We start from the raw sequence: 22,100 nt of genomic DNA, 5'->3' as shown, positions 1-22,100 counted from the left end.
ATCCCCCCCCATGATGAACTCTGTGCGTGCCCACAGAGAGGGCTCTGAGTGCCACCTCTGGCACCCGTGCCATAGGCTCGCCATCACTGACCTAATGTCTAATTTGTGGGAGCATTTGAAGTATGGGTCCATTTGTCAGTGACTGAATGTTTATTTAAATCCTAGAATTACAATCCTGAGTGTGCTGCTTTTTGGTACTTCTTTCTTTGGGAAATGAGATGACCTGTTATGGGTGGTCCTTTTTGCCAGATTGGGGTCTCAGCAGGTGCCCTCTCACACAACCTGCAATACACAAAACCTACAGGCATATGACCACGCACTTCTTAGAGGAATCCAACACTGACCTTTTGCTGGAAAGGAGAAAATGACAAACTTCAGCAGGGCAGTAGCTTCAAAGGGTTAACGTTCTCAGACGTTCATCAGTCAGCTCTTGAGTCTTATTTACATTGTCTTTTGGGGATGCCAGCAAATATTTTAAGAAGTGATTCACACATTGATTGGTAGTACAGCAACGTTGCTAATGGTTAAAAAAAAAACCATTTCAGTGTCTGGAAGCCAAATGTGGCACATTTACAAATCTAAGCCTCTTAAACCCCCAAGAAACACTAAAAATCTGAAACAAAGCTAGCAATGGATAGGATTTCACAGCATTAAGAATCAAGATGGGGGAGGGGGTGGTTGATGGACCAGCTGTGTTGACAGCCCCAAGAAAAACACCCAGAGGGTTGTCTGTTTCTTCTTAAACGTCAAGTGTGGTCAAGATTTACAGGACTTGGTTTGCAGTTGACCGCAGCAAGCTGGCAGTGCCTTAATCAGCTTGGAATTTGGGCTGGAGTCAAACCTAGGCTGGGGTAAAGATAATCCCTTTAAAAAGGAGATCGGAGTCGCATCCTCTCAACAAGCAGGGGAACCGCAGAGACGGACAAATAGTTTTTTCCTCAGTTGTCTAAGGCAGCTCAGAGACAGATCGATACTGGTGGGTATTCTCCTGCATCCCACTGTTGCCTGGTCTGGGGAGGTGGGGAGGGTTTCTGTAGGATTGTTTCAAAGGTTTATTTGACCAGAGGTGGCCAAAGGGCGAAAAAGGTGGGTTTGATGGGCCGTGGGAAGTGAAATCATTCTTAGTCTTTGATTTCCTGACAAACTGTTCCTTGCCTCTACCTTTGGGTTTCCTGAGAGTCAGCGTGGTGTGGTGGTTATGAGCGGCGGATCCTAATCTGGAACAGCAGGTTCAGTTCTCTGCTCCTCCACATGAAGCCTGCTGGATGACTTGGGCCAGCCAGAGTTCTCTCAGAATTCTCCCCGCCCAATGGCAAACCACCTCTGCACATCTCATGCCTTGAAAACCCTACAGGATCGCCATAAATGGGCTGTAACTTGCTGGCACTTTTCACCACCATGGTCTTCCTGATCCTTTCCGTAATATTTTCACCACTGTACCCACTCATGCATGATTCTGCACATGCAGAATAATGCACTTTCAATCCACTTTCAATGCACTTTGCAGCTGGATTTTACTGTGTGGAAGAGCAAAATCCACTTGCCAACAACTGTGCAAGTGAATTGAAAGTGCATTATTCTGCATGTGTGGAAGAGGCCTCAGAAAGATTTCTTCTTTGCAGTATCTCCTTGTGCCCATCTTAGTTTTTTCTGTTTCCATTTTTGCAAGGTGCATGGTATTTGTTGAAGGGTGTGCAGGTATATTTAGTCAAGCATTATGTAAGGAATTTGAAATGAACCCATGAAATTTGGGGGAGGGCTAATTATCACCCCATGACTGACTGACTGACTGACTTTCTTTCTTTCTTTCTTTCTTTCTTTCTTTCTTTCTTTCTTTCTTTCTTTCTTTCTTTCTTTCTTTCTTTCTTTCTTTCTTTCTTTCTTTCTTTCTTTCTTTCTCTCTCTCTCTCTCTCTCTCTCTCTCTCTCTCTCTCTCTCTCTCTCTCTTTCTTTCTCTCTCTTTCTCTCTCTTCCTCTCTCTTTCTCTTTCCTTCTTTGAGGTTCACTCTTAGAACATGTTTCTGTTGATCTTTCTAAACTTTGCCTTCCACGCTTCCTTAAAAATTGCTGGCTACAAGAAGCAGAAAGAGTCACTGGGTGTGCCGGTGCCAGCTCCACTTTCCACTCGGCGCCCGAGCGATGCCAGCAGAACCGGTTGCCAGAATAGGTGTCAGGGATTACGAGCACTTTCTGGTTTTCCTGTCTGCCCGATGATCTGGGATGTCAAAGAATCTTTCCTGTATTTCCCCCAGAGCTGAATTTCTGAAGGATTGAAGTCTGCCTAAACAGCCTGAAGAAGAAACTCAGAAATCACCAGAAGGAGTCTAGACGGTATGAGCTTAAATCGGTTTTAATACTCATTCTTTCTTCACTGGGGGATCCTAGAAACGGTAAGACTGCGTTAGGGACAAGGGATGAAGACATTTTTTTCACTTCTCAGCCCACTCCTCAATCTACATTTCGCAGGATCCTTTGGAGGATGCTGAGATGGTTGTACTGTTCTAAAAATTATAGATGCTTGCAGTGTCCTGAAGCAGGCTGGCAGACCAAAGGCGTGTGCCATGCTGAGGGTTGTGAATGAAATGAGGGCCAGGTTTAAGAAACTGCAGAGTTCAGCAGGTAAATTACAGGCATAGCCTTAGGCAGTTCCACTGTTCCATCCAGGAGGTCTCTTGTGTAAAAATAAGTAAAAAATAAGTAAAAACAAATATTAACTCAAGGGCCCCAATCTTTTTGAGCACTGTTGGAATTATGACTAGGGTCCCTGCCGCACATACAGAATAATGCACTTTCAATCCACTTTCAATGCACTTTGCAGCAGATTTTACTGTGCGGAATAGCAAAATCCACTTTCAAACAATTGTGAAAGTGGGTTGGAAGTGCATTATTCTGCATGTGTGGAAGGGGCCAAAGGGTGTAGGGCACCATTACAAAATGGCTGTCGCAGGAGGCAGAGCCAACCACGCACAGGATGCTCCAGTGCTGGGGAAAAGAGAGGATTAAAAAAAAAACACAGAGAAAGAGGAGTGGGAGAGAATAAAACCAACACTGGGTGTCAGCTGAATCTGAATCAATGTTATAATCTGCACACCAGATCAGAAACCCTGCTGAGCCAGAGCCCACCTAGCTTAACTCCCCACCCCTTTTAAAAACATTTGGTGACTGCAGGAAAAGATGTCCCCTTTCATACGTGCAGAATAACACACTTTCAATCCACTTTCACAGTTGTTTGCAAGTGGATTTGGCTATCCCACACAGTAAAATCCAGCAGCAAAGTGCATTGAAAATGGATTGGAAGTGCATTATTCTGCATGTGCGGAAGGGGCCTATGTGGGGGCCCAGGACACCATGTTAGGGACCCCAATCTAAACAAATACTGGGTGGAAGATTCTGAGGACCAGAGTCCACATGAAGCGCATCCTCAGTTCTGGCAGATACTCACGGGCCAGCTGATCAGAATCCCATGCAGCAAATTTGGAACGGCATAGTTAAGCCTTCCACAATTAGGTTTCCTGTCACACTGCACATTTTTAATTAGCTTTGCAAATCCTGGATGATTGCACAGTTATCAAGTGGTGAATGGCTACTGTCCTTGTCTTGTGTATATGCATAGAGATGTCATCAACTGCAGCTCTTGCAGGCCGTGTCCAGTTGGCTGCACTTGCCTACAACCCCTCGTTCCAGGCCCTCTTATGCCCATATGCTTATCTTTGCAACTGTGGGCACACTTCACGCATCTGGCAAAATAGGCTCGATTCCACATAAGCGGATGCCATAATAAATCCGGTAGGAAACACGAGATTCTTTTTAGTGGGCAGAACTAATCAAAGGCATACGCTAATTCTCTGCAACTTAGCCTCACTGTTGAAGAGACAGCTGGAAGGGGTTTCAAAACTTGTCAGTCCCATGTTGTTATTAATGTAGATACAAGCCTTGTAGAAACCAATTGGCCATGCTGGTAGGGGCTGATGGGAATTGTAGTTCCTGAACATCTGGAGAGCCACAGGTTCCCTACCCCTGACCTAGCAAGTTTGCATGGCAGAGTGGGGATTTGAACCTAGGTTTTCCTGATGCTACTACCGTGTTTCTCCGAAAATAATTTTTGTTCCCACAGATCCACTATGTCTTATTTTTCCGCTCCACAGCTGCATGCTCTGGTGTTCTGTTTGACGGGCATACTTCCAAACAAAAACTTTGCTACGTCTTACTTTCGGGGGATGTTTTACATTCAGCAAAACCTCTACTACATCTTATTCTCAGGGGATGTCTTATTTTCGGTGAAACAGGGTATACCATGTTGGCTCTTCCTGTAGCACTCAGCCCTTTGTGTGCTAATGTTCACATTCAAACAGACTTTTCTTGCTGCTGCTCTGCTGACAACTTCCTCTCCCCAGTTTGAATGTCTGTAAACATTCTGTGCCTTCACAGCAGCTCAGCCTAGGACGGGGGGGGGGGGGTACTTTAGAAGCAGGCAACCCTTAATCCTTAGCCTGTATATCAAATAGCCATTTCTACACAAGGCACCTAAAATTGCTACCTTGTCTGTTGTGTAAGGAGTGGGTGCTTGACCCCTGACCTCTCATTTGTACTCTGCAAGATGGGTTGCGCAGATTGTGGAAGCTGACATGCTCAGCTGTTCATTTCCTTCCCTTCCTAGGATTTATTTTTGGTCATTCTCGGCAGAAATCAAAGAAGGGTTGCTAATCGGATGCCTGTTGAGTGCCATTAAAAAGCAATTAAGTGCTAAAAAACGATCTGGAAACAGATGGTTCAGTGGTTCCCTCCAGTTTGGTTGGGTTGATACAGCCTTTTTCTTGACGACTGTCAGTGGAGGAGGCGGCTGGCGTCAAATCCATTTTACCCAGTCAGTAAAGCTGAAGCGTCATGGATGCCGCCCACTCTGTTTGCTCTTTTTGAAGCTGGAGGAAAATCCAAATGATGCACATGTGCTTGGGAATATTTCATGCACCCACAGAGTCTTCCTGTCACCTCCAGCTAAAAGGATCAGTAGGGGGTGAATGGGAAAGACCCCAACCTGAGACCTTAGAGTCTTTGTAGACGTCAGGGTTGAATTCAGTATAAGGCAGCTTCATGTCTCGATGTCTAATATTTAACTCTTTTTATCGCACCCTTTCTCCAAACAGCCTGGGGACATATCCCCACCATTCTGGCCTCACAAGCAATGCTGCAAAACAGGTTAGGGAGAGGGAAACGATGGGGTCAAGGTCACAAAGGCTGAGCGGGGACCTCAGCCCATATTTCCCACCTCCTGTCCGATGCTTCTCGCACAGGGGCTGCCCTGCACAACATCAGAACATTAATAATTATTTTAAAATTATACGTGCCTTTGAGTTGCAGCTGGCTTATGGTGACCCGTGCAGTGGTGGCAAACCTTTGGCACTCCATATGTTATGGACTACAATTCCCATCAGCCCCTGCCAGCATGGCCAATTGGCCATGCTGGCAGGGGCTGATGGGAATTGTAGTCCATAACATATGGAGTGCCAAAGGTTCGCCACCACGGCGGTAGGGGTTTCAAGGCAAGAGACTAACAGAGATGACTTTCCATTGCATTCCTCCACACAGTAACCCTGGTGGTCGCCCATCCAAGCCCAAACCAGAGCCAGCCCTGCTTAGTTTCCCAGATCTGACCAGCTCAGTCCAGCCTGGACCATCCATGGTCAGAGTAGCTCCACATCTGGCACATGGAAACCCCCCACTGCTTGCAACCCCCCTTCCCTTCCAGCGCAGATGTTTCCTTGGGCACTCATCCCACTCCTCCAGGTGTTCCCTCCATGCCAGATGTTCGCCACTGGAAAGGGCGGGGGAGGAGCCGGGGAGGAGCCCCCCGCCCCTCAGCCCAGCGCGACCAATGGGGCGCCGCGACACATCGGCCAATCCAAGGGCCGTTTGGATTTCCATGGCAGCTCCTCTGCGGACAGTGCGGACTAGGAGCCTGGCCAGGCTGCTGTGGGGACGGCGCGGCGGCCGGTGGGCGATGGGGACCGCCTGGAGACCCCCAGCAGGTGAGCGGAGCCCCCTCGCACGCCAGGCGGGAGACGCCCAGGGGCAAGGCAGCCGGCCAGCCAAGCAGCAGCAGCGTGCATTGCAGCTGCTGCAGCATCTGGTTCCTCTTCCCGAATTGCTAAACCAGGAGCTGCCGCCTCGCATCTCCACCCCACATTGCAGGGATCACCATTTGCCTCTTTGGGATTCCCACATTCAGGGACCCTCATTTGCCTCTTTGGCAACCCTCATTTGCCTCTTTGGGATTCCCACATTCAGGGACCCTCATTTGCCTCTTTGGGATTCCCACATTCAGGGACCCTCATTTGCCTCTTTGGGGTTCAAGCTCATTGAACAGGGGTGGGTGGGGGTGTCAGTGAGTCATAAGTCTGTCCTGGCTTGCATTTGCACGTGTGAATCGGTAACTCCAGGCATGCTGTTTTCCAGAAGCTGGGGGGTCTGGCAGACCAAAAGACGGTGGGGGTGGTAACGGGGGTGTTGCTGAACATGCAAAGGATCCTTCCCAGTGTTTTTAAAAAGAGTCTCCCCTAAGTGGAAGAACCATCTAGCGTGTGCTGGAAGGTTCGTATTCTTTCTTAAGAGCTTTTTTAAAAAATAAGGCAAGACTGGGTGTCCTGCCCACCACCCCAGAGGTGTTTTTCTCCTTGCTGAGTGGCAGTGTGTTCTCTCTCTTTTTAAATTGCGTGTTCTCGTTGCCCATGGAAGGACAAAGTTGCATAGAACTGGTTTTGCTGTTGCTCTCCTATTGCTCGTGGGGTTTTCATGATTCCGGCTGAGCTGACCCCGTGTGGGATTTTTGATGTATTTGGGTAAGCGTGATGATCCTTATTTGTCTTAATCCTTGTATCGTAGTTGCCCTGGGCTTTAAGAAATGCTGCAAAAGCAGTGTATTCTTTGTTGGAGAAGCGGTAGATATTTGAGACAACAGATCTTTAAAGGATCTAAGGCTAACATGCTTGCAAACATATGCAGAGTGGGGGTTTTTTCCCCCACTGCAAACAAAAACGTTGTTTTTTTCATGGTAGAAAAATCTGGTGGCAGGGAACCTCTGGATCCTATTCCTTTTTGGACTTTGTGATTGGAAGGGGAGGCCGATTCTTTGAATGGACTTTGTGCGTGTTTGTGTGTCTGAAGAGCAGCCATAACACCCACCCTCTCCCATTCACAGCTGAGGATTAGCAATGAAAACGTTACAGATTGTCTGTTTTTGTCTGGGCCCTGATTTTGTTAGATCTTGGATGCTAAGCAGGCTCAGCCCTGGTTAGTATTTGGGTGGGGGACCACCAAGGAAGTCCAGGGTTGTTGCTACGCAGAGGCGGGCCATGGCAAGCCACCTCTGTTCCTCTCTTGCCTCGAAAACCTCACGATTTCAGACTCATGTTGCCTGGGTGGGCATCCTTTCATTCTAGTCCTTTAGGAAAGGAGGATGAATGTTTGAACTGGTCCAGGAGAATTCTGGTTGGTTGGCAGCCTTAACCCTTCCCCTCCCAAATACCCCTTCCTGTTCCCGGAAACATGCTTTGCTGTGCCGCCTTCCCTTATGGACTTCATGTATCTCAAAGAATGTAACTAAATCCTTACTAGATTAAACCCAAGGGTCATCAAGTTCAGTTTCTCAGCGTGATCAACCAGATCTGCCCCCTTTCAATCTACAAACGTGATGCGGAGGCTGGTGTCGCTTGCCCCTCCTGAAATTGACATTCAGAGGCACAACTGCGTCTGCTAATGGAGGTTCCACTTAGCATTATGATTGCTAGTCACTGAGGACTCTCTTTCCCCTCCCTGAAAATGTTTGATCCTTTTTAAATGCTCGTGATGTTTCTAACCACCACTGCATTCTGGAGTGGGAAGGTTAAATAAGTTAGTCATATGTTGTGAGAAGAAGCAATCCTACATGCTAATTAACTCCCCCCCCTCACAATATTCCCTACCAAGCCAAGTGAATGCTGACCTCTGAGCAGGGCCATCTTCAGGCTTGGCGGTTGCCCAGGTGCCCCATGAGCATAGGAGTCCCATGCTAACCTATGTATGTTATGACTTGCTGTCAATACATAAATAAACACTACGCCATACTGAACTATAAATATTTGTTATTGGAAAATGCATTGTTGCCATGTGTTATGCTAAAGATAATGAACAATCTGAATGTTAATTTTTATGGTAAAAAGTAGACATTGACATTCACCTCTGATTTACTCTCACAGCCACCATCGCAACCACACGTGCATGCATGGGTACGTATCTCGCAGTACATTCTGATTCCTGTGAGTGGTTGTGTAGGGAGGGACTCCAGTGCACTGCTTTGGATTGGATTGGACAATCTGAATGTTGTCTAACTGTCATGGCTTCTCCTAAAGAATTGTGGGAACTGTAGTTTGACATGTCACTTGAGGAGGCTCTGCTAGGGATCCCAATCTCCCACAAGTGTGGGGGATTACAGTTCCCAGGGGTGGGGGGGCGAGAATGACTTTTAAAACCTGTTTGGGCTTGTTGTGGAAGGATGCCCATAGTGGAGCTTCTGGGAATGATCCCTGGCAGCGCTTGATAAATGTCTCCCATCTTTAGAAGAAGAAGGAGGAGGAGGAGGAGGAGTAGTTTGGATTTATATCCCCCCTTCCTCTCCTGCAGGAGACTCAAAGGGGCTTACAATCTCCTTTCCCTTCTCCCCTCACAACAAACACCCTGTGAGATAGGTGGGGCTGAGAGAGCTCCGAGAAGCTGTGACTAGCCCAAGGTCACCCAGCTGGCATGTGTGGGAGTGCACAGGCTAACCTGAATTCCCCAGATAAGCCTCCTCAGCTCAGGCGGCAGAGATGGGAATCAAACCCAGTTCCTCCAGATTAGATACACGAGCTCTTAACCTCCTACGCCACTGCTGCTTTAAATATTTTGGAGCCTGGAGGCTAAACTGTATTCAAGTATAGAATGGAAGATGATGGTGTGAAGGTTTTTTTTAAATAGTAGAAGATAATTCCCAACACAAGGTTGCTGTAGATAAGCGTCCGTTGTGCAGTGCTTTCTACCACTGCTGCGTGGCAAGTCATGTATGACTTTCAGTTCTGGTTTTGAACCGAAAAGTTCTAAATTTACTTGCAACGGCTTGTTACCCGAGAGTCGCTGCTTGCAGCAGAGTAGATCAAGAACCTCTGTGTTGGAGCAAAATCCACCCAGATGTTAAAATAATCCCGTTTATGAGAATTGGGCAGGTTTCAGCTGTGGGGGAAGATTTGATGTGATGCAAATTAGCACTGGAGTGTCCAGCTGTGCAAAGGGACATAGTGCAGCCCTGTGCAAAGTTAAATCAGTAAGTTGTTCAACTTCAACAACATTTATTGGCATAATAATACAATTCTATCAACAGAGAATTCAGTCACCAAACAGGTAATGAAAATAAAATTATGAATAAATATACAGTAAGTGTAAATTGGGCTTATTCTGTTTAGGACTGGACTGTTAGCCTTCATCCTGAAGGATCTGGGGTAAAAGAGGTTGTGTGTGCGTGTGGAATCTCTACTCGAAACGTTGCTGTGTTGTTGCTGGTTAGAGGTGAGGCTGCTGGTGCTGAATTCTGGACAGACTCCATATGATGTGCCCCTAATGATCCTCCGCTTTAATGATCCCTGCTTTAATTTTAGGCAAACATAATTGTGTGGAAGAGTGCTGTGTAACTCAGAAGCTGACAAGCTACATCATGAATCTTGCCTGGTGTGAATGCAAGCAGTTTAAAAAAAATGTTTTGGAAGGACTTTGATTATAATTTTATCTTTAAAAAAACCCCTTGGTTTAATGTCCTGAAAAAGGTATTTTAATGCTGTAGAATATGTTTTTTGTGGTTGATGCAAGTTGCATTGAGCAAAGTATTGTGGAAAGGTAGTGTATTATAAGCATTTTAAATACAATTTTTAAACTCTTTCCATGCTCCAGGAAAAGCTGGGATGTAGTAATGGCTTAGGGCTGTGAGCCAGAAAGGTTGTGGTTCAGATTTTGTCCCACCTATAAACTCACTTACATGCAAGTCAAAATGTTTTTCAGCCTCTCTTTTCTACAATAAGAAGAAATGATAGTGGTCTACCATTTGAGGGTTTTTGTCAGGGTGGCTTTTATTAGGCCCCTTCTGCACATGCAGAATAATGCACTTTCAATCCACTTTCAATGCACTTTGCAGCTGTGTGGAATAGCAAAATCCACTTGCAAACAGTTGTGAAAGTGGATTGAAAGTGCATTATTCTGTATGTGCGGAGATCATGAACGTGCTGTCATTTTATCCTGTTGCTTTTATCCCGTTGCTTCTGAAAGAGTGGTTCTAGGAAGTGGAAGCGGAAGATGGTTCAGTCGAGTGCAAGAGAATGACGTACCAGTTGTAAAGAGAAAGAAGAAGGATAGCAGTAGAAGTTAATGTTATGGAAAAACTGAAGTAAAGTTAGCACAGCAAGGGAAAAAATGCCTTTAAAAATAAAATTCACTTGTTTTTGAACCAGCTTTTTAAAAATGGGGTTTTTGCCATGATGCCAGTCTATTGAGAATATGCCAAAAAGGAACTTTTGCCCAATTTTTTTGCATAGACCCGGAAATAAAGCACGTATCCTTTTGCCTAATTTAACTTGTAGCTTTTTTAAAGCTTTGACTCTCTTGCCCAAGGGGAAGGGGGAACAAAGGGAAATCCGGAGTCATGTGAGAAAATGGCTTCTATTTCTAGTTCCTGGCTTTCCAGTGCGAGTTTGCATCTGAGTCTTCTTGTCCTACGTTTGGTACAATCTTATTGACATAGTTGTTGGGTGGAAGAGAGATTGTCAAAACCTTATCGGGTTAAAACAATCTGGCTAGTTCCAGCATATTAAAATTCCTGTGGCAATAACAGAGTTGTGTAACATAGAAATGACTGTGAAGATGTGATCTAACTTTTTAGCTTATCATTGAACAGCTGTGTTGCTTCCTAGCTGTTGCTCAGGGCATAGATGGGGTGTGTCGTCTGAGCCCATGGAATTAAAATCCTGCCTCGAGGATACCTCAAGGTGTCCTAATCAAAACAGATCTGTATACTTGGAGGTCAGTTTGGATAACTGATATTGCTTCTTGATGTGGACAGAGGGGATGCCTGTATGTGGGACACAGATGTGTCCTCCGCCCCCTGTAGATCTTTATATTCCAGCTTCTGAGATGCCAAATGGTTTATTTTCACAGGCGCCAGGAATAGGAACTTGTTCTAACCTGTGCGTGTATTAAGTGCCTTCAGATTGTTTCCGACTTATGACAACCCTGTGAACTAACATCCTCCAAAACATCCTATTGTTAAGAGCCTCGCTCAGGTCTTGCCAACCGAGGGCTTTGGCTTCGTTGACTGAGTCAACGCGTCTCCTGTTGGGTCATCCATCCTCTTTGTCATGATGGGCTTTCAGCTTTTCCTACCACGATTTTTTCCCAGTGAGTCTTGGGATGGCTCTAAATTCTAGAAAGGCAGTGAATCGTTTGAGTTCTGATGAGGCATCTTAGGGTGATAGTAATTCTGTTGGTAGCAAATGCAAAAAGTGCAGTGTTCTCATTTAACCTAGCTTCTTTGTGATATGTAGGGATGCCAATCTCCAGGTAGCACCTGGGGTGGGGATCTCCCAGAAATGTAGCTCATCTCCAGTCTACAAACATCAGTTATCCTGGATAAAAAGACTGCTTCGGAGGGTGGGTTCTGTAGCATTGTATCCCACTGAGATCCTTGTCCTTTCTAGACTCCACCTCCAAATATTTGAGAATTTCCCAATCTGGAACTGGCATCCCTATTACCAGCAGGGGGGACAATAACCAGCAGATATCACAAGTTTAATTATGCATTTGTGAAGAAGTCCTTACTTTGCCTGAAAGTTCAGGACAGACAACCATCGGTACAACTTTGATGCTTGCTTGCAACTCACACATTTGAAAGTGAAATGGTACAAATTGCAGATGTAAGTACCCTTTGTGGCAGAGACTCTTTAATTAAAAAAAAGAGAAACTCTCTTTTTGCGTCGCACCAACCCTGGTGTGTCGACAGTGTTGCAGAGAAACTGGGTGTAGAAATGTGAGAAATGGTTGACAAAGTCAGTTCCACTAAAGCACTTTTCTGGTACTTTGGAAACTAGTTCTCGTGTTTTGTGCACTGGGGCAAATTAGAAGAAGCAGATCCAGCTGTCCCACTCAGAGGACTTAATGAGACGTGCAATATCACAGGAAGTAAAGAGTCCAAATTTTGGTTTTATTCCCTCCGCCTGCTACAAAGAGACAAATTCTTCTGGGTAGGGGCTCACCTCTCCACCCACTCCTCCATCCCAGACAAGCACCTGGGGAGTTCCACAGCTAAGGACATCTCCACGTCATCCTGGTGTACTCCTGCCTGCACAGTTTTTTTTATTACAAAGGTATCATGCAAAGGGTAGAATAATAATGATGTGGCATTTATATAGAACATTGAGCCATTCAAGTGCTTTGCACACATTGTCTTGTAATCCTTACTCCGGCGCTCAGGGGTGTAACGAGGCAGCCCTGGGCAAACTGTAGCCCTGGGCAAAACCTGAGTTGGATGCCCCCCCCCCCGCCCCCCCCAATGGGCGGCCACTCCACCACGACCAAATTGTTTTTGCACCAGGACATTGGTGCCTGCAGGGGGTGCATTTTTAGACATATCAGCACCAAGATTTCAGCATATCATCAGGAGACTGTCCTTATGCTACTCCCCATGTTTGGTGAGGTTTGGTTCAAGGAGTCCAAAGTTATGGACTCCGGGGCAGGCTCCCCATCCCCTACTGCTTCCAACGGGAGCTAATAGAGATGGAGGCTAAGCAGTTTTAAGGGTCCATAGAACTTTGGTCTCTGAAACTGCACCAAATTCAACTTGGGGTGCCATCAATCTCCAGATGATACCCCTGAAATTTTGGTGCCAACACATCCAAAAAATGCAACCCCCCTGCAGGAAACATCCTGTAGAAATTTGCCTCCAAGAATCTCTTTGTTCCCAGACACATTGAGTTTTCTGCATTGCTGTCAATTGGAGTTGCAGGCTGTGGGCGGCCCATTTCTGAAGGAACAGTCTCAAAACTTTCAGGGTCTCATCAGGAGACTGCCTTGATGAGACTCTGCCAAGTTTGGTGCAGTCATCTCAGGGGGGCCAAAGTTATGGACCCTCAAAACTGTAGCCCCCATCTCCTATTAGCTCCCATTGGAAACAATGGGGGATAGGGGCACGCCCTTTGGGAGTCCATAACTTTGGACTCCCTGAACCAAACATCACCAAACATGGGGGGTAGCATAAGGACAGTCTCCTGATGATACGCTGAAATTTTGGTGCTGCTAGCCTAAAAACTGCACCCCCTACAGGCCAAAAATGGAAAACCACTAAAATACCCAAAAACGAACCCAGCATTTTGATGCCCCCCACAAGGTGATGCCCTGGGCAGCTGCCCACCTTGCCCAATGGGCATTACGCCAGTGCTGGCGCTGCATAGGAGGCCAATATAAATAAGGCTGATATTACAGTGGAGATATTACCAAGAGTTAGGAGCAAATGGCCTGCCTAGTCAGCTCATGCCAGAGGTGAGGTTTAAACCAGAGATTGCCCAGATAGCAAAAAAAAAAAAAGATATTCAGTAACTGGGCAGAGCCTTTAAATGGCAGCACAGCTACCAAATATGAGATGAACAGATCTTCCCAGCAGGAATTACCCTTTCAAATTTGTTGGTGGTAGTGGTTACTACCCAGAGAGAAGTTGATAACAACCTTGGGATCAGCAAAAGGGGTGACTGGTGTCTCTGGAACTCCTGGAACAGGGCTTACGAGTCTGTTCGTCCCAGATCACAGGCCTTTCTCTTAGCCGTTCTGCTCGGAAGATAAAAAGGTAGAGGAGTGCTCTATTAATTACTATTAGGTGAATGGAACCTCCATTTTCAGAAGCAATATACCTTTGATTACCGAGGGACAAACAGCAGGGAAAGTCAAAGAATTTGCTGCTTTTTCTTTCCGTCTGAGGAAGTGTTCGGAGAAGGTCTGAAGCTCGTAATGCCCTTTGACCCAATAGCAACCACATTGCCTTCATGGGCTTTTTGGAGACCTCCAGAGAGATCCAGCTGTCTGATGCTGGAGATACAAATCAGGACTAGAAGGACCTTTTGACCCGGCAATGTAGTTCTCATGTTTACTTTCAAATTCAGTGGAGACTATTTCTCTAAACAGTATAAATAATTACTGCTCTGGGCTGCTCCTTCGAGGGTAGATTGGCAGTGGTTTCTTTGTTTGGGGCAGGGGTCCGCTTGTATTTCCTTGTTGACTTCTATTTGTGGAAATTGGCCTTTTGACCTGATGCCAGCTAGTTGACTTGAAGTTCTCTCCCTTCTATCTTGTGCTGATTGTGTGTTTGTGAGTCCTTATGACACAAACGCTGAGCTAATGTAGTAGCAAAGAGAATGAACTGAACTGTGAGTGGGGAATTCTCTGGTTCACATCTTGCCTTTGCTAGCCTTTTTTCTCAGCCTTATCTGCTTCCAAGGGTCAACCTGGCCTTTCATCTTGTTTCTAATATCACTCCACTGTGCTTTGCACCTGAGAGCCAGCATGGTGTAGTGGTGGATTCTAACCTGGAGAACTGGGTTTGATTCCCCACTCCTCCACCTGAGTGGCGGAGGCTTGTCTGGTGAACCAGATGTGCTTCCGCACTCCTACATTCCTGCTGGGTGACCTTTGGCTAGTCACAGTTCTCTCAGAACTCTCCCAGGCCCACCTACCTCGCAAGGTGTCGGTTGTGAGGAGAGTCTGCCAGTCTGAGTAGACAGCATTTATCTCATGGGACAAATGCTCTGCTTTGCTATAAGACAGCTCGAAAACTTTGCTTTGCGGAACAGATTTTTAAAAATGTGAATCACTCTTAGAGAATAGCTCTTATCTTAACTCGCTTTTGTTACTAAAGCTCACCACTCCAGCATAGAAAACTTTGAATGGGTAGATTGGAAAGGGAATGGGATTTGACCTATGCCTGTCGATTGGTAGATCTCCAAACACATCTGGCATCAGAGAAGCCGCAGGTAATATTCGTTCCCCCCCTGATAAGCTTGTTGGATAGTTGTGAAACAGCCCAGGAAATCGTCTTCTTTTGGAAATTCATCTTCTTTTGGCAGTTTAGGCAATCTTGCCCATTTTGTTTCTAATTTGTGGCTGTTGCTGCCAGTCACCGGACTTGGAAGAGCTCTGTCCTCTGATGATCCTCCAGATAAAAAAACAGCCCCCTCTGTTTGAGCCCAGCTGACACTGAAACAGCATCATTTTAATCTGTACACCTGAGTGGATCTCCAGTGGCCAATCAGAACCTGTGCTGGGCAAGAGCCCACCAAGCCTCGCCCACTTTCTAAAATCACTTGGTGGATATCAGGAAAGGTGTGTGGAGGTCACCATGGCACTCATGGGTGCCACATTGGGAACCCCTGAAATACATTGTAATGTATTTGGTACTGATGTACTTAAGGACCCAGTTATCTCCTAACTGATTTGCTCCTTGAGGGTAAGTGTATTTGTAGTAGACCAGATGTGACTTAATTTTCCTCCCTCTCCTCCAGTAGGTCTGGATCTTTCTGGAACAGGCTTGTCATGGCGTGAAGGGCCAAAACCAAGACGGGTGGGGTGATTTGTTATTTTGTCTGGCGAGACGGTAACTTAATCAAAAAATGGTCGGAAAGCTCAAGCAGAACTTGTTGCTGGCATGTTTGGTCATCAGTTCGGTGACCGTCTTCTATTTGGGCCAACATGCCATGGAGTGTCACCATCGGATCGAGGAACGGAGCCAGCCAGCCCGAGTGGAGTACTTGCGGGCCACATCCCGATCTGGCCTTAGTTCGAAAGAAAACACGACCTTTGCTTATCACAAAGACATGCCTTTAATATTTATTGGTGGGGTGCCCCGAAGTGGCACCACCTTGATGCGGGCGATGCTGGATGCTCACCCGGACATCCGCTGCGGGGAAGAAACCAGGGTGATCCCTCGGATCCTGGCGGTCAAACAGATGTGGGCGCGGTCGAGCAAGGAGAAAATCCGTCTCGACGAAGCGGGTGTAACGGACCAGGTTTTAGACTCAGCCATGCAGGCTTTCCTGCTGGAAATTATTGTGAAGCACGGGGAGCCGGCTCCTTACCTGTGCAACAAGGACCCCTTTGCTCTAAAGTCCTTAACTTATCTGGCCCGGATTTTCCCCAACGCCAAGTTTCTCTTGATGGTACGGGATGGCCGGGCGTCGGTCCACTCCATGATCTCCAGGAAGGTCACCATTGCTGGGTTTGACCTCAACAGTTACAGGGACTGCTTGACTAAATGGAATCGGGCTATCGAGACCATGTACAACCAGTGTGTGGAGGTGGGATCGGACCGCTGCATGATGGTCCATTACGAACAGCTTGTCTTGCATCCGGAGAGATGGATGAGGAGTCTACTGAAGTTCCTCCATATCCCGTGGAATCCTGCTGTCCTGCATCATGAAGAGATGATTGGGAAGGCTGGTGGTGTGTCTCTTTCCAAGTGAGTAGACCTCTGTTGTGTATGTGTGTATGTGTGGGATCCTTTTGCATCCAAAGATAATTTTTAGCCTTCTCGCTAGCCAGTAGGGTGCAGTGGATGGACATCCCCTCAGTTAGTCAGCTAGAGGAACTCCCCAACTGCAGGGATTTAAAAAACTAAAGGCTCCTCTTGTGAGTCCATATTGAAGAGGCTTCCCACTGCAACTCTGTATGCTCATTGCTCTGACCTTTCTTTCTCAGCAGCCTCCGTTACAGGTGGATAATTCTACGCATCAGCATTGGCAGTGGTTGGATTGCTTGGTCGTGCCCAATAGCGGAATGACCAACCCTAAGCAGCTGTCGCCTCATTGTGCCTCTGTGTGAGTAGCTGCTTAGCGACTCGTGCAGAAACACAAAGAGTGGGTTATTCTGTGCTAATTCTTCTTATCTAGAGTAGACCTCTTTGGATGTAGGTATAGAAAGTAAATCCACTATAAAAAGTAAATCCAGTTTTAATTTCAGGGAAAAAAGTGTATATGTAGATTTAGACATTCTGCTTTAGCGTTTAACAATTGTGAATTATTATGCATTTCTCGACAAGGTTTATTATAATCACTTACAAAACCTCCCCTTCTCTTGCTTTCATCCAATATTACTTCTGGCAGTTTTCCAATGAAAACGTGATGTATCTTAGAGAGAGATCCAAATGAAGGCTGACTTCTGCTAGATATGAGTCAGCTCTGAATAGCGGCTAGCTGTGTGATACAAAGATGGAGTTGCCCGTGCTCATGCACCCCACTGGATCTTTTTACAGCCAGAAATGGTTTCTTTCTTTTTCATTTTTGCATCAAGCACAACCTAATGGAATTGATGCAGCAATCCCAGACAGAGCTGCATCACCGTATAAGTCTGCTGGCATCAATGAACTGAGAAGGGTATAACTCTGTTCGGGATTGTACTACAAGCTTGGAAAATGCCACCTCTGTTCCCTCTTAGCATCACTGCAAACTGCGATTGGTGAGGCTTTTCCATCCTGCCTTTAACCCCTTTCCCGTATTCCCACTCCTGTTTATTTTGGCTGAGAGGTGGCTTATCCAGAGGAAGACTTCTGTTAAACTCTGACGCCGCTTTGGGGAGGCCGGGGTTAAGTTTCCAACTCGGTCCCAGTCACGGCTCTTCTGGTTCCGATTCAGAGTTGCCCCCTTCCCCGAAAGGGCTGCTTGTCTTCTGCTGACTTCAGCTGTTCTGCATGCTGGCTGGGCTACATGGGGGAACGGGACAGGATCCAGACAGGAAGACGGCGCCTGCTCCTTTCCCTCCTCCTCCTCCTCATTCCACCGGGTTGATTGCTCCCTCTCTTATTAAACTACTTGAAAGCGAAGGATGCTTGCCCGGAGAAGTGCTCTTGTTTGGGTTTGGAAACGGAGCCCATCTCGGTGGTCTTGTCCGTGGCTTGCTCGGAATGTCAGTGATCGTCCTGTTGCATTAACACCTCTGTCGTCTGCTGAGCCTTTTGGGCCAAGGATTCTCTTTCTGTCCTCCTCGGCCTCCTCACAACTGTTTGGTTTCACCTATCGTGACGCCGTCCAAAGGGAGGTTGTTGGCGCAGGCTTTGGCAAGGGGCTCGGAGCAGCACGGGACTGTCTGTGGCTCAGAGTCACTGCCAGCGTGGCTGCTGGGAGGAAAGCGCCGGAGCAGGAGGCCAAGCCACAGCTATGGTTCGAGGCATCCTGCCGTTTGCCCCCTCCTTAACTTGAAACATCTGTATGGCTGCTGCAGCCGCAAAGAAATGTCCCCCCCAGCAAGGCTGCGGGCCAGGTTTCTTCCTTCTTTCTTGTAAGTGGAGCCTGTGGCTGAGAACGGCTTGGGAGGGAATTTCTGTGTGGGGTTTCTCTGCCGATTCCACCCCCCCCACCCTATTTAAAAATCCCCCATCCTACAGCTCAGAAGTAGGGAATACATGTGCGAAACTGAGCTTCTCGAATCTGGAAAGAGCCACAGGAACAAAGCAAGGAGACCATCCTTTCTGCCCTCTTTCTCTCATGATTTGCCCAAGTTCACAGAATCATCATTGCTATCAGGTGGCCATCAGGTCTCTGCTTAAAGACCCACCAACTCCCAGGGAATCACGCAAAATCTCAGGAAGTTCTTCCCGATTGGTTCTGGTGGGTTTTCCGGGCTGTGTGGCCGTGGTCTGGTGGATCTTGTTCCTAACGTTTTGCCTGCATCTGTGGCTGGCATCTTCAGAGGTGTATCACAGAGGGAAGTCTGTTACACACTGTGTAACAGTTCTTCCTAATGTTTTGCAGAAAACTCTGTTGATTGTAATTTCAACTCATTGGCTCTGATCCAACCTTCTGGGGCAACAGAATACAACTCCACAGTGTCCCTTACAAGACAGCTCTTCCAATACTTGAACATACTTCGCTCCTTCTGCCTTTCCTCATAGGGCATGATCTCCAGGCCCCTCACCCATGGGGCTTTCTCCTCAAAACTACCCTGTGAGGTAGGTTGGGGCAAGAGCTGAACAACGCAATGCAATGTGGAGAGTTGTGCAAACAGAGCCCTTGGGGTTTGTTTTTCTCACGAACTGAGGTGTGTTACTATTTGCCATGATTGGAGAATATAGTTATTTACTAAACTCATGCCCTGCCTTTCTGCTTAGTCAAAGCTAAGTTAACATTTGAAACCAAGCATATTCAACAAACACGATCAAACCCAAGTTTAAATTATAAACAGAGGAAGCAGTTGACATTTTAAGTGCGATCTGCGTATTTCTGTTTCGTTTATTTTAAGCACTGCTGTGTGGGGGCAAACACAGCCAGTATTTTGATAAATCCTACAGATAAGTTTCGTGTTTAAGCAACGCTGAACTGGTTCTGTACAAATATATTGACTTAGGGTGGGGGATGGGTGGTTCATTTACAGAGTCTCCCCCCCTTCTCTCAAGATTTGTGTTCAGGTTTTTTTTGCTGTTTTCTCAACAGGTCAGTAATCATCTTCCCATCCACTTTATCCCAGAGGGACAAGCTAGATCGGCTTATTTGCCAAGAGTTGTGACTGGGTTCCCACACAGCCGCTGCAGGGAATAGCTTCAAAAAAAAGGAGAGACCATTTGGGATGGAAACGCTACTAAGAGGGTGACGGGGAGGGTCTTGTTTCCTCCAAGCAGTTCTCACATGGCTTGGAGGAAAGTAGAAACTGTCCTTTCCCAGTTGTGTGACTGCAGGGAATTCAAGTTGGGCCTGAAAAATGCTTAGTCTAGTTTGGATCCCATCAACCCACTTAGAGCAAGATGAAATATTGAAGAAACCTGAAGGATAACCTTAGAAGTACAGGGAAAAGAGAGAAAGAGAAACAAATTTCTGCTGGTTTGTTTTTATATAGTTCCGGAAAAGGTCCCCATCTGTTCTTGAATTCCTCCTCCATTGCTTGATTACCAAATATCACTTTTTCTTTTTGCAGAAAGGTCAAGGAAGTTGGCCATCCGTGTCTGTACACTGGGCAAAGTAGACTGCCAGCAGCTAACGGTGTTTTCTGTTGATTCTAATTTTGTTTTCCTGTTCTTTCCTTCCAGAGTGGAAAGATCCACGGATCAGGTCATCAAGCCAGTCAACGTCGAAGCCTTGTCGAAGTGGGTGGGGAAAATCCCGTCGGACGTTCTTCAGGACATGCCCGTCATTGCGCCAATGTTAGGGAGACTCGGCTACGATCCTTATGCCAACCCGCCGAATTATGGGAAGCCGGATCAGAAAGTTCTTGAAAACACTAGAAGGGTAAAAATGAAAAGAATTCTTAGTTTGGTCATTCAGATGCTTGACTTATGTCAAGCTGTCTGGTGTATGTGGTGGTTGACAGAGCACTTCAGCAAGAGACAAGTCTCTGTCCTAAGGAGCATACAATCTGAAGGGCGGTGATGGGAAAGGGAAAACAGCAGGCGTGAACTAAGAATTTGTAAAAAAGGATAAGATGATTCCAGAGCACTTCAATTTCCCTGGAACAGCGGTGGGTAATGGAGGGTATTGGGAGCAATCTTGTGTATTGCAAGTTCCCAAGAGCAACCCAGACCCAATTGAACTTGGGTACCAGATTCCAGGTGATACCAGCTGGACTTGTATGACAGAACTGGACTTTTACATAGTCTACCTATGTAGTTTACATATGTAATTTACTGGAAATGCCTGTTGCCCATGAGAACATTTTAAGATTGGCGCAGTCAAGGTGGTGTATTGAGAATCCCTTATCATAATTAAGTGACTCTCAGTCTGCTCGTGAGCTTAAGACCATAAGGAGATCCTCACTGAATCAGACCACAGTTTTCCTTAGTCCTTTATGAGAATCCCAGCAAGGTCTAGACAATCCACTTAAAACTGGCTATCAGACTGCTGCTTAGAGGTTGTGGTCCCCTTCTAGGAGCAGCACCATCTGCCCAGAAGGACCTGTCTGGCCCCAGAGAACAAGCAGCTGTGTGCGTGGGGAGAGTGCTGCTTTCCACCCCCTGCCACACACTTTGTTGGAAAGAGACTCTGGAGTCGGAGTCCGATTGCCTAAGAGCGCAGGCTTGAGGAAGGAGGTCACCATATTGTTCTTAACAATATTTTTTCAACTGCCTTGGTGATAATTGGATTAAAAGCTGGGTAGGGCAGAGAGTAACAAGCTCTTTTAAAAAACACCGTCTGTGCAACCTTGTTTTACAACACCTGAGGAATTATGGGTTACGGGGGATTTCTTTCTTTTAAATATTTATACCTCGCTTTTCTCCCTGGTGGAGATCCAAATCAGTTTTACTGCATCATTCTCCTTTCTGTTTTTATCCTCATAACCACCCTGTTATGGACGAGATGAAAGAGAATGGGTTGCCTTGGTCCCATGAGCTTCCACGGAAGAGTGGGGATTTGAACGTGGTCTTCCCTGATGCTAGTCTGACTTTCTAACCACTATATCATGCTGGCTCTCGTGGTGTAGCCTTGATTATTAATAAAAGGGGGGACACGATAGCTATGTTTAAATATTTTAAGGGGTGCCATGTCGAAGAGGGAGCAAGCTTGTTTTCTGCTGCCTCAGAGACTAAGGCTCATTCCGCACATGCAGAATAATGCACTTTCAAACTGCTTTCAGTGCTATTTGAAGCTGTGCGGAATAGCAAAATCCACTTACAAACAGTTGTGAAAGTGGTTTGAAAATGCATTATTTTGTGCGTGCGGAAGGGGCCTAAGACACGGAGTAATGGATTCAAGGGGCAGGAAAAGAGATTCCACCTAAACGTTAGGAAGAACTTCCTGACTGTCAGGGCTGTTCAACAGTGGAATTGATTGCCTCGGAGAGTGGTGGAGTCTCCTTCTTTGGAGATTTTTAAACAGTGGCTGGATGAACATATGTCGGGAGTGCTGTGATTGTGTGTTCCTGTATTGCAGGGGGTTGGACTTGATGACCCTTGGGGTCTCTTGCAACTCTATGATTCTATGAAAAATGAAACACAAAAACTTAGCAGGCTCCAAACCTAGAAGTTTCCTATGATGCAGGCAGCTGCTTCCAAGTGCTTTTCCCCCTTGAAGGTACAAACATGAGGCCTCCTT

At 46.4% G+C, this 22,100-nt stretch overlaps 1 protein-coding gene across 5 annotated transcripts in view; it reads left to right on the top strand.

The window, feature by feature from the left end:
- The first annotated feature begins 850 nt into the window (after positions 1 to 850).
- Positions 851 to 22,100, top strand: part of TPST1 (tyrosylprotein sulfotransferase 1) — a 28,017-nt gene continuing 6,767 nt past the window's right edge. For 2 of the 5 annotated variants that reach the window (XM_048519506.1, XM_048519502.1), the window contains exons 1-3: positions 5,916 to 6,026; positions 15,594 to 16,546; positions 20,102 to 20,300. In XM_048519506.1, the coding sequence (XP_048375463.1) occupies positions 15,702 to 16,546; positions 20,102 to 20,300 (1,044 nt within the window). In that variant the 5' untranslated portion in view covers positions 5,916 to 6,026; positions 15,594 to 15,701. Of the gene's footprint in view, positions 977 to 2,157; positions 2,332 to 5,906; positions 6,027 to 15,593; positions 16,547 to 20,101; positions 20,301 to 22,100 lie in introns of those variants that run through there. The other 3 variants (XM_048519505.1, XM_048519504.1, XM_048519503.1) reach the window with 3 other exon arrangements.

This window comes from Sphaerodactylus townsendi, linkage group LG16, assembly GCF_021028975.2.
Source record: "Sphaerodactylus townsendi isolate TG3544 linkage group LG16, MPM_Stown_v2.3, whole genome shotgun sequence".
In the NCBI taxonomy this organism is placed as follows: domain Eukaryota; kingdom Metazoa; phylum Chordata; class Lepidosauria; order Squamata; family Sphaerodactylidae; genus Sphaerodactylus; species Sphaerodactylus townsendi.
This window is presented reverse-complemented; position numbering and strand designations above follow the sequence as displayed.